Source organism: Arvicanthis niloticus, chromosome 26, assembly GCF_011762505.2.
Source record: "Arvicanthis niloticus isolate mArvNil1 chromosome 26, mArvNil1.pat.X, whole genome shotgun sequence".
Lineage (NCBI taxonomy): Eukaryota > Metazoa > Chordata > Mammalia > Rodentia > Muridae > Arvicanthis > Arvicanthis niloticus.
The window spans coordinates 18,892,496-18,903,650 of NC_133434.1; the positions used below are offsets into that span (position 1 = coordinate 18,892,496).

The 11,155-nt window shown below is 45.1% G+C and overlaps 1 protein-coding gene across 1 annotated transcript; it reads right to left on the reverse strand.

Moving 5' to 3' along the window:
• Window positions 1-1,634: 1,634 nt before the first annotated feature.
• Sdhd (succinate dehydrogenase complex subunit D) lies at window positions 1,635-11,154 on the reverse strand. The gene is made up of 4 exons (XM_076925142.1): window positions 11,019-11,154; window positions 7,959-8,075; window positions 6,250-6,394; window positions 1,635-2,545 (listed from the first exon to the last, which is right to left on the reverse strand). Exons 1-4 carry the CDS (start codon window positions 11,068-11,070, stop codon window positions 2,380-2,382), a joined length of 480 nt encoding a protein of 159 aa, XP_076781257.1. The 5' UTR covers window positions 11,071-11,154; the 3' UTR covers window positions 1,635-2,379.
• Window position 11,155: the final 1 nt, after the last annotated feature.

Here is an 11,155-nt window from a genome sequence, read left to right on the forward strand (position 1 = left end):
GTAGTTACAAACTGTTGCCAGTTTGCTTTTAGCCCTGTGGTCACTCTGAAGTCCCTGCCATTGGGTCACCAACTGTGGAGCCTAAACACTGACTATGCAGCTAATGCACGCTCATTTTGAATCTGGCCACCGGAGCCGGTAGGCTTCCTACCACAGCGCCTGAACTCTGCCTTCTTAGTTTGCTATTATTACACTTCCTGTGTATTGTTTGTATGTGCTCATGTAGTTTGTAGGATAAACAGTGGGTCCAGAGGCTCAAACTCAGGTTGTCATGCTCTGCAGTTAAATAACCTCACCTGCAGAGGCTTCTTGTCTGCCTCTATCTTTTTATTATATTAGATTTTCGTTCTAGGGGTGTGTGGTTCCTGTGTGTCACAACACAGCTGTAGAGGTCATGGGACAATGGAAGTCATCTTTCCACCATGTCAATCACAACTCAGGTTGTGAGGCTGGTAGCAAGAGTCTTTACCCACTGAGCCATCTCTCCAGCCCCCCTTTAGTGTTCCAGTTCCATGACCTCTGATCATGCCACCTGACATACATGTTGCAAATGGTACCTGGAAAGCAGATGGCCCTTTCACTTAAACGCCCCCCAGCCTTGCTGCCCAGCACATCCTCTGGGAGTGAAATGGACAGTGTTATCCAACACGCCTTACAATCAGGGCATCCAGATCACAGATTTTAAAAGCTTGGCAGTCATACAACACCCTAATAATAGCACAGTTCTAACACCTACCACTCCATCTTCACGCTCTGGTCACACTTAAGCTGCCTGCTGCTGCCCAGTGCGAGTCCTTCTGGACTGCGGCGCTCTATGCGAACCAGTCATTTGCTAAGCCACACCAACTTAAACTAAGTTTTGATTCAGAGCTGTGGATGCACTTACTTTTAATTGTTCATTGTTTTTTGGTTGAGTAATGGTTTCACTATGTAGCCCAAGCTGGCTTGGAACTTACGGTGGTCTTCGCTGGCCTCAAACTCACAGCACTCCTCCCCAGACTCCTAGAGAGCTGGGATCACAGGCCACAGGCATGTACCACACCTAGCATAACACCGTTTTAATGACTAACACTATAGCTATGCACAGCAGGCTGCTACTCAGGATAGTCAGATAGCTTGAGCCCAGGATTTTGATGCTAGCCTGGGCCACAAATTAAGGGCCATCTCAAACTAGAACAGAAGTGGTTTGTGGCTCACAACTATAACTCCAGAGGCACAAAGGCTGCAAAGTGTGAGGCCACCCTGATCTACCTACAGAATTTCAGATCAGCATGAGCCTGTTTCAGGGCTGGTGAGGTGGCTCAGCGGTTAAGAGCACTGACTGCTCTTCTGGGGGTCATGAGTTCAAATCCCAGCAATCACACGGTAGCTCACAACCATCTGTAATGGGATCTGATGCCCTCTTATGCAGTGTCTGAAGACAGCTACAGTGTACTTACATATAACAAATAAATAAAAACCTTTGGGCCAGAGCAAGCGGGGCAGGTGCGAGTGGGGCCAGAGTGAGAGGAAAAAGGGAAGGGGGGAGAAAAAAAGCTTTAAAAAAAAAAAAAAAGACTCTATTTAAAACATATAAGGACCAACCAAAACCCGAATACTAGAGAATACAGCACATAAAAAAAAAATTCAATGTGTTTTCATTATATAACATTTTATTTAAAAATTTTGCTTTTTCAGAGTACACTTTGTCATTAACAATTCCCATGGTGGGAAGACAGTTTATTACTTAGTCTTATATTTTTGGACAGCTGATTTCTGCACAAGTGAGATACATTTGAAGAGTAAGCCTGTTTGCAACGTGTCATATGTTAACCCACCTACAAGGAGAACGTCCTACATTAAACTTCTCTAAATCTAGCTTTCTTCGATTTCCTTCCTAAGGCTGACAAAAATCAGTACTTGAGAGCATCTCCTGATTGAAAGTCCCCTAGAAACAGAGCCATCAACAGCTGGTGTCACTTGAACAAGAATGGAAGGTTCCAAATGAATTACTTTCCAATTTCATGCAAAGTTTGGCTCATGAATGAACAGTCCTCCCTCCTGGTCTGAGGAGAGAAGTCTACTCTTACCCTGATAGCAGTTAGTGGCTCTCCTTAAGAAACGGTGGTCAAGGCAACAGGAGCCCATGAAATGTTCAGGTACACGGTGAGCGTATGAGCTGGCGACCATACTCAGTGGAATATGGAGCTCAGACTCATGACTGGTCAGACCTAACTCCTCAAACCTCTTCCTCAACAAATAACTTCTGAAAATAACCATGTAATTAGAAGACATTCTGCCCACCCACGGACTTAGCCTTCATCCCTCCTCACTGTGAGGTGAACAGCATTGATAAAAGCAGAGGCAAGGAGGCGTACAATCAAAGCGCTCCACCCGGGGTCAGAGCCTCCACAGCATGGCGACCGCTCTGCAGATGCCTACATCGTGGTAATTGAAGTAGCAAAGCCCAGCAAAGGTCAAAGCTGAGACTGCCAACAGGCCTGCCTTGGCGGCCTTCTCCAGTGCATCCCCATGAACGTAGTCAATAACCACCTGTCCAAGGCCCCTGATGAAAAGAAAGTCAAACACAGGGCAGTTAGAGGCCATGCAGACAAGCTCATTACCTCACTCACTCAAAACAGTACAACACACCCCAAACACAAAGCCTTTCTCTATGAATCCGATAACTGGGCGCTCTCGCAGGGATCTCCTGCAGCCACGCTCACAGGTGGGAGTATTTCTATGCTTTGACATAGCAGCCAAAGCCACTCGTGGTTAAAAAGTGGAAACCAAAATGCAACAGAGTTGCTAACAGCCCAGCAGTGGTATTGCAAGCCTTTAATTCCAGCACTAGTGAGGCAGAGGGTAGTTTGAGGCCAGCCTGGCCTACAGACTGAGTTCCAGGATGGCCAGGGCTCTGAACTTGTGACACAAAAACCTTGTCTCAAAAAGCAAGCAAACAAACAAAAAGTAGAGTTGCTAACAATGTAATAAAGAGATCTCATCCTGAGACCTTACATTTCCAGGAAACTAAATGCTCCTTATCTGTAAAATCTTCTTTCCATTTTTAACTTCAGCAAACGTTCTACAGAGCTTCACTCGTGATGAGTGTGCATGGCATATGGTACTGTGTGCCATGTCGGGAATGCTGAGGGTGCAACAGATAACACGTGCTCCCTCTGTGCGGAAGCAGACATTCTACTGAAACAAAGAATACGTAACTCTGTATGCAGCCTGAGGAAACAGCTCAGGGTGACCTGAAGGAGAAGAACACCCAAACAAGTGACATGGATCTGAACATCCCTAAGGAACAGTAAGGATATTAATGAGGCTGGAGTCTGCAAGTCAAGTAAAAACCACAGCCACGCAGAGGCAGACTACAGAGGCCCTAAGGAAACACTGACGAGGTTTTCAGCACATAACAACCTAAATAAGGAGTGGCCTGACTTTACTATTTTTATAGCAGTTTTATTTAGATGTAACTCACACCACAAGATCCACCTCTTTAACAGTATAGACTTGGGTAGTCTTCACACACTCGGGAAGCACTAGCTGTTACTCTACAGGCCGACTTGCTCTTTTCTGTAGCTGTGCCTATTCTAGCATTTCATACAGTAAGACCACGCAAGATGTGTCACACTTCCTCTCTAGCATGTGTTCTGCTTTCAGTGTCCACACTGCAGCACATCTCAGAACTTCATTCCTGTACGTGGCTGACCATGGCGCCATACTCTAGTTAGGCCAAATGGATAGTTTCCACTTTACCTAATTTAAGTAATGTACTATGGTGTTCTTGTGTAAGTTTTAGTGCAGACATATTTTGCTTTGTTTTTTTGAAATGAGATCTTACTAAGAATGACTTTGAACTTGTGACTCTTCTGCGTCCTCCTCCTCACTGCTAGGATTGCAGGCATGCACCACCATGCCTGAAATGGTAGGGATAGAACACAGGGCCTTACAAGCACTAGACAACTGCAGCTCTGTACCTGCCCTTTCATGATAGAGAGGGAAGGGACAAAGGCACAAAATCACACACAGAAAACAGAGCAAACCAGAGGTAGTGAGTGTTCCTAAGAAAACAAGGAAAGATGACATGGCAGAGTAAGTGAGTGCAAGGAAAGCTCTGCTGAGAACATGGTGTTTAAGTTCTCAGATGGGGGCAGGCGAGATGGCTCAAGGGTTAAGAGCACTGGCTACTCTTCCAGGGATACTGAGTTCAACTCCCAGCACCCACATAGTGGTTCACAACTCTATAAAAGAGTCTGATGCCCCCTTCTGGTATGCAGGTGTACATGCAGATAGAATACTCATAATTTTTAAAAAGGACATAAATTTAAAAATTATTTAAAAAAAAAAAAAAGATCTTGCGATGGGAAACAAGCCAGGTACATAACTAGTAATAGGCTTAGACATAGGAAGACAGTGAAGCCCAGACTGGAGGGTCCCAGCACATCTGAGGACTAGTAAGAAAGCCAGTGTGCCTGTAAAGAATGGCTGGAGATGAGAGGAGTGGGTGCAGATGTGTGTGCTTATGTGCGGGGAGTAGGGTCAGGTTAGGGGTTGGGAATGTTAAATGCTCTCAGGGCAGTCTTTTACTTGCTTATTTTAACGTGTTTTATTTGGGCTTCTTTATATATGATTTATTTTTGTGTGTTCATTGGTGTTTTGCCTACATGTATGTGTTTGTGAGGATGTCAGATGCCCTGGAACTGGAGTTACAATTTTAAGCCACCATGTGGGTGCTGGGAATTGAACACAGGTCCTCTGGAAGAGCAGCCAGTGCTCTTAACTGCTAAGCCATCTCTCCAACCCTTTCTTTTGGTTTCTTGAGACAGGGTCTCACATTGTTGCCCAGGCTGAACCTGAACTCACTATGTAACACAGTTGGCCTTGAACTCAAGCTGATCCCCCTACCTCAGCAAACATAGATTACAGGTGTGTTGTACCACACTTTAGGATGTTAAGTTTTTAATAGAGTCAAACTCTCACTTGTTGCCCTGGATGACTCTGAGCTGGCAATCTTCCTGCTTCAGCTCCCTGGAATAAAGAAGACTCATAGGCATCTAATACCACACACAGAGTCTATACAAAATTTTAACAATTCTTTTAGTTTGAAGATGAGATAGGTTTTGAGAGAGAGTGACTAGCCTACATAACATGTAACAGGATCACTGGGGCTGCTGTGCTGGCAGCAATCACAAAGGGGATCAATTAAGGGTGACAAGCAGGTACAGGGCTTGAGCAAGTAAGAGCACATGGGATGACGCTAATTGACACAGAAGAGCAAGAGTGGTGGTGCATGCCTGTAATCCTAGGACAAGGGAGGCAGGGATGCCCGAGTTCAAGGACAGCCAAGACTATTTCCTAAGTTCCAGGTCACCCAGAGCTGCAGAATAAAACCTCATCTCAAAAGAGTGTACAGGAGGAAGGCTAGACCTGGTGGCACAGGCCTGTGACCCTGTCATTGGAAGGTGCAGGCAGGAGGATGAGTTGTACAATGTCATCCTTGGCTACGTGAGATCCTGTCTCAAAAAAACAAGGATACAGGAGGAACGGACTGGGAGACAACTGGACACAAACACTGTGTTCAAACTGCCTACAAAGATTATTAAAATTAAGACAGCAGCCAAGCAGATGGACACGTGCTAGGCATGCTCATTGTGGCTGTGGTCTCCATAGGCTCCTGTATTTGAACACTTGGTTCCCAATTGGTGGAACTCTTTGGGGAGGATTAGGTGTGGCCTTGCTGGAGGAAGTATCCCTGCGGGTGCCTTTGAAGTTTCAAAAGACTCCACCATTCCCAATCTCTCTCTGCCTCCTGATTATAGATCAAGATAAGTATGCACTCTCAGCTATGGCTCCAGTATCACGCCTGCTCGCCACCATGACAACCATGACGCCTGCTCGCCACCATGACAGCCATGGACTCATCCTCTAAAACCATAAGTCCCAAATGAACTCTTGGTCACAGTGTCTCTTCATAGCAATAAAAAAGTTGCTAAGACAGAAGTACACATATATAACCTCAGCACTTGAGGCTGAGTCAAGACAATTTCAAGTTTCAGGCCAGCCTGGGCTACAGAGTAAAACTTTGATTCGAAAACACTTAATATATACCCACAAACCCAGATTTATTTGGTCATTGATAGTTGTGTATATGTTTTAAGTTTTCTACAAGTCTTGAGACTTTCCATCAATGTTTCCTTTATAAACAAACAGGCTTGCAGCAAACAGACCAAGCAGACAATGTAGAGGGATTGTGGTACTTGCCAGTGACTGTGCAGGGTGAGGGCTGCAGCCAGAGAGTAGTCCACCACAGAGCAGGGATTCAAGTACCCAGCTGGGATCAGGCCCAAGAGCAAAACACTGAGAACCCTCTCACTGGTCCAGTGGAGAGATGCAGCCTTGGAGCCAGCTAAAAAAGAACCAGATTCACAAGAGTTGAGAAAAAACAAACACTTCAATCACATGATCACCAAGCCATCAGAATGGTTGACAGTACACACAGCAAGTCCATCTGGAGCAGAGTCAGACAGTATACCACCCTCTGTGTCTCTGAGCACAAGCAAAAAGGCAGTGAAATCACAGCAGACTTCAGTGAACAGGTATCTTATGAATGTAATTTAGCAATCCCTGATGAAACCCTTTTAGAATAACAATGCTAATAACTGTCTAATCTTTGGGAGAAAATGTGATACATTTTAAAAACAGCTCAAACCAGAGCAAAGGTCTACGGCTACTTTTTAAGGTTACCGTCCTTCTTCTATCCCTTTACTACCCGGTGCCAAACAAATGAAACATGAGGACGGCTCTTAGACAAGTCACAAACAGCACAGGCTCTAAGAACTTCCAAGAGGCGATGAACTCCTAGAAGAACCTCACAAAAGGATGGAGCTCCTACCAGAAAAATGCACACAAGCATATACAGAAAAATCTATGCATGCTACTTCAGGGGACTTTCTTCAGCCCCATGTACTTCAGAGCCAGTCTGATAAATCTAATAAAGGAATCCAGAAACAAAAACTGGTCAAAACCAAAAAGGGCTTAATAGGCAGAAAAGCCCTACAGCTAGAATCGCTAATCTGTTAAGTGGCTGACTTAAGAACCACGGAGGACTGAAAGGCAGAAAATAAAAAATAAAAATAGGGACACTTTACAAATATCGGCAGCCAGGCATGAAGGCCCATAATCACCGCACCAAGGAGGCTGAGGCAGGAGGACTGCAGTCTGGAATACACAGTGAGTTCCAGGCCAGCTACAGTAAGACCCTAGCTCAAAAAAAATTAACAAACAAAAAGGCAAATCAAAACCATGATCTCAGGAAGATCACTGCAAGTTTGAGGCTAGCCTGGACTACAGAGCAATTTTCAGACCAACCAGGACAAAAAAAATATTTCTCCCTCCAGACTTTAACGAAAATACAATTAGCTCATTAGTCATGTTTAGAATGTTTAATGTGAATATCCACATAGTATTTACCTACAAAATCCCATATGGTTTTAATCAAACTAAAAAAAACCTCATGTATAAAGCCAAGATTCAGTCACAGAATTAGATTTTATGCACAACTGGCTCCTTTCCCCCGGCTAAACAAACACCAGTAACTAAGCCACACTGAACAGACTTCCTACAGAGTTGTTTTCTTGACAACAATGTAACATGTTTTGAAGAGTTAGGCCAGAAGGTTCTCTGTGAACATTGTAAACTGGGCCTTTATTTAACCAGCAGGCAATGAGCTGAGCATCTTCCTGAGAAGACATCAAGACCTGTCAAATGTATTATTAGCCCAGGAAAAGATGGCCAAAGCTTCAAACAGTAACAGTGCACAACGTCTTTAACTCCCTTCCAGGGATCCAACCCCCTCTTCTAGACCCTGTGCATCAGGAATGCAAGTGCACGAACAGACATGCAGGCAAAACACCACCACCCTTAAAATAATAAATAAAAGTGCTGACAAAGCAGAGGCAGAGAGAACATACAGTGGTGGCTTGGTGACAGGTGAATGCGCTGGGTCCCACACCATCCTGGGGTAGGCTGGTCCTGGAGAAAGGCTGACACATAAGCAGGTCTGACCAACCGGCTTTGGAGAATCAGAGCTGAGGAAGGAAACACAGGGCTCATAACCACTTCCTAAGGGGCTCATGAGCATGCCACAGAAATTAATACATTGTTACTTTTAAAGGATTTATCTTAATATGCATGAGTGTCTTATCGACATGTAATATTTGTGTACCAAGTGCATGCCTAGTGCCTGCCGACATCCTTCTTCATAACTAGAGTTATATCTACCCTAGACCTAGAGTTATAATTATTAGTCACCATGTACACGCTGGGAAGAGAACCCAGGTTCTCTAGAACAGTAAGTGCTCTTAACCTAAGAGCCCTCTTCCCATCCCAAACTTAAAAAAATAAAAATAAAAAATCTGTACTGGGGATGTAGCTCAGTTGTTTGCTGAGCATTCCTGGGGCTACTTCCAACACCGACCACATACACCCCAGCAGTGGAGAGCACAGCAGAAATTCAAGGTCAGCCTCAACTACATATGGGGGTCTGAGGTCGACACGGGGTCACATGAGACCCTGTCTCAAACAAGGAAAACCTACAGACTCCTAGTAGGAAGCCATATCTCTAAAAGGCCTGGCTTTCTTTATTTAAAAGCCGGCGGCTCTTGTTCTTCCGAGTACTCGCCTAGTTATCTAGTACTGACTGCATGAAGACTGGGCTTGGCAACAGAGCAAGAGACATAACGACAAAAAAGTCTTTGCCCTCAAGATAATACAATTTAGTTCAGAAAGTTCACCTAGTGTCCTCTTCCTTTTCAAGACCAAATCTCACCTGTGAACCCTTGGACCTCTCCTTCCTGTCCCCTTTTGGATCTTGTCTCTTGGTTAAGACAGACTGTTTACCCAGCTACATCACAGATTGGCCATGGAATGATACACAGCTAATTTAAATAGACTGTAGAATGAAGAAGAATGTTCCCGTTTGCCTTCTGTTACTATGATAAACACCATGACCAAAGTCAACTCAGGGGAAGAAAGTGTTTACTTCAGCTTCCCGTTCCAGGTCACTGTCCATCACTGAGGGAAATCAAGTAGGAACCGAAGCAGAAATCACAGGGAAAGCGGAGTGCTGCTCACTGGCCGGTCCCATGGCTCACACTAGCTTTATTATTCAGCCCAGGCACGACTGCCTAGGATAGTGCTACCCACAGTGACCTGGGTCCTTCCACATCATCAATCAAGACACTCTCTCGAAGACATGGCCAAAGGCTAATCCAATTGAGGCAACTCTTCAGTTAAGTTCCCTCTTTCCGACCGTATTAAGTAGGTAAAAACTAGCCAACACAGTCAACAACGACATTTGTAACATAACGCCGCTAAAAACTAGGCAAAGTAAACAAAGGTTTAATCTGTTCCCAGAATGCTAACTGCATACATACACAAAAAGATAATTTAATATTCTCTGTCTTTTTTTTTTTTTTAAGAGTCGTGTATGGGGAGAGGGGGAAGGGGGAGGGTAGAAGGTGGTTACAGGGTTTTACTGTTAGCCCTGGCTGACCTAGAACTCTCTATGCAGACCAGGCTAGCTTCTAACTCAGAGTTGCCTTGCTCTTTGTCCCTTGCCCTATGACCTTGAACCTTTTGACCCTCCCAGCTGCACCACCAAGCACTACAATCCCCAGCCTGTGCAAGGAGGCCTGAGCTCTTTCTAGTCTTGCTTCTGTGAAGTGTTACCTAAGTCTGCACTTCCCAACTGTTCAACCGTGCAACTGTTCTTCAAACGCCCCATGTCTGTTCCAATAGATGATCAAGTAACTCCATGCAGCCAATTCCAGGAATAGCCAATAGCCAGCCAGGTATTTCCCTCTATAAATCACCAAGTCCTACTGACACACCTCCTTAACACTTCCTGAGACTGCCTTCTTCTCCTTGTACCTTCCGAGCTCAGGACTTCACCTGCCTGGCTACCTGGAAATCGTGAGATGCTGGGCTCAAAAGAAAAGGATTTTGAGGCTAAGTGGTACACATCAGCTACTCAGGAGGCTGAGACAGGTCAAGTTCCAGGACAGCCTAAGCAACAATAGTAACTGCAAAAATAAACCAAGGTTGTAAACCTATCAAACCTTACTCCCAACCTGGGCAACACGAAAAGATTGTATTTTCAAAACAGAATAAGTTCTGTGGCTTAGTTCCATTTTGTCTTTCTAGGCTAATTTCACACTTGGACTTTCACAAATATTACTGGATTTGTTCCAGTTTATCACACCCTGAGCATCCTTATATCCTCTCGCTTTGGCTTTTCCTGCTCCGGGTTACTATAACTAGAATGTAATTCCCTGTAGAACCAAGGCAGGTCAGTCCTTCCAAAGCAAGTATCCCAAACTTTCTCTACACTCATTACTAATGTCCATATAACACAACAGGTTTTGCTTTACTTTGCCTGTAACCTACCCCCCCACACACACACAACACACACACACACACACACACACACACACACACACACACACACACACAAAAGTTCTGCAAGAGTTGAAACTGTTTAATTCGTGTTTGTATACCAGTCTCTTAAGTGTCTGGTATAACGAAAATGCCTGGTTAAAATGATTACCGAAGCCCTGAGTGACAGTTCATGGTTGTTATGGCAGCACTCGGAAGCCAGTCGGGGATCCCGGCAAGCTCCAGATCTTAGTCTTGTCTACACGGCTATATCAAGGAAAGGCAGCACTACATAGCAAGCCACTCAAAACAAATTATCAAACGGATTCCTTCCACCCACACTCAAATAGGAGTTTGTTTTCACACTAGCCCGGTGCCACAACCACAGTCCAGATGCAAAGTACGAGCTGGGGAGACCAGCCAGCAAGTAAACATTTGGGCCTTTGGGCTACAACGGTCACCGCTGCCTCCGCATAGGTGCCTCGAGGGCACAAGAGGAAGTTCCTTCCTCTTAAGACGTCCCATCACCCGGCGGTCGGGCCCTCACTCCTTCCTTTCCTCTGCTCCAGGCTGCAGCAAGAACCAAGACACCTCACCTCGAGCTCCTTGGCCACTGCAAAGAGAACCCAGCTTTAAGAGAACCGCCATGTCGCTTTTGAGGGGCTCAAGGTCACCCTACAGCCCGGAAGCAGTTATGTAGTAAGTCCCGCCCCTCGTAAAAGAACGCTGAAGC

Coding starts and splice junctions, on each gene's coding strand:
- Sdhd (XM_076925142.1), bottom strand. CDS start 11,070: ATGGCGGTTCTCTTAAAGCTGGGTTCTCTTTGCAGTGGCCAAGGAGCT. Junction 8,076..11,018: donor CAGTGGCCAAGGAGCTCGAG/GTGAGGTGTCTT, acceptor TTCCTTCCTCAG/CTCTGATTCTCCAAAGCCGG. Junction 2,546..6,249: donor CTCACCCTGCACAGTCACTG/GCAAGTACCACA, acceptor TCTTTTCATCAG/GGGCCTTGGACAGGTGGTTA.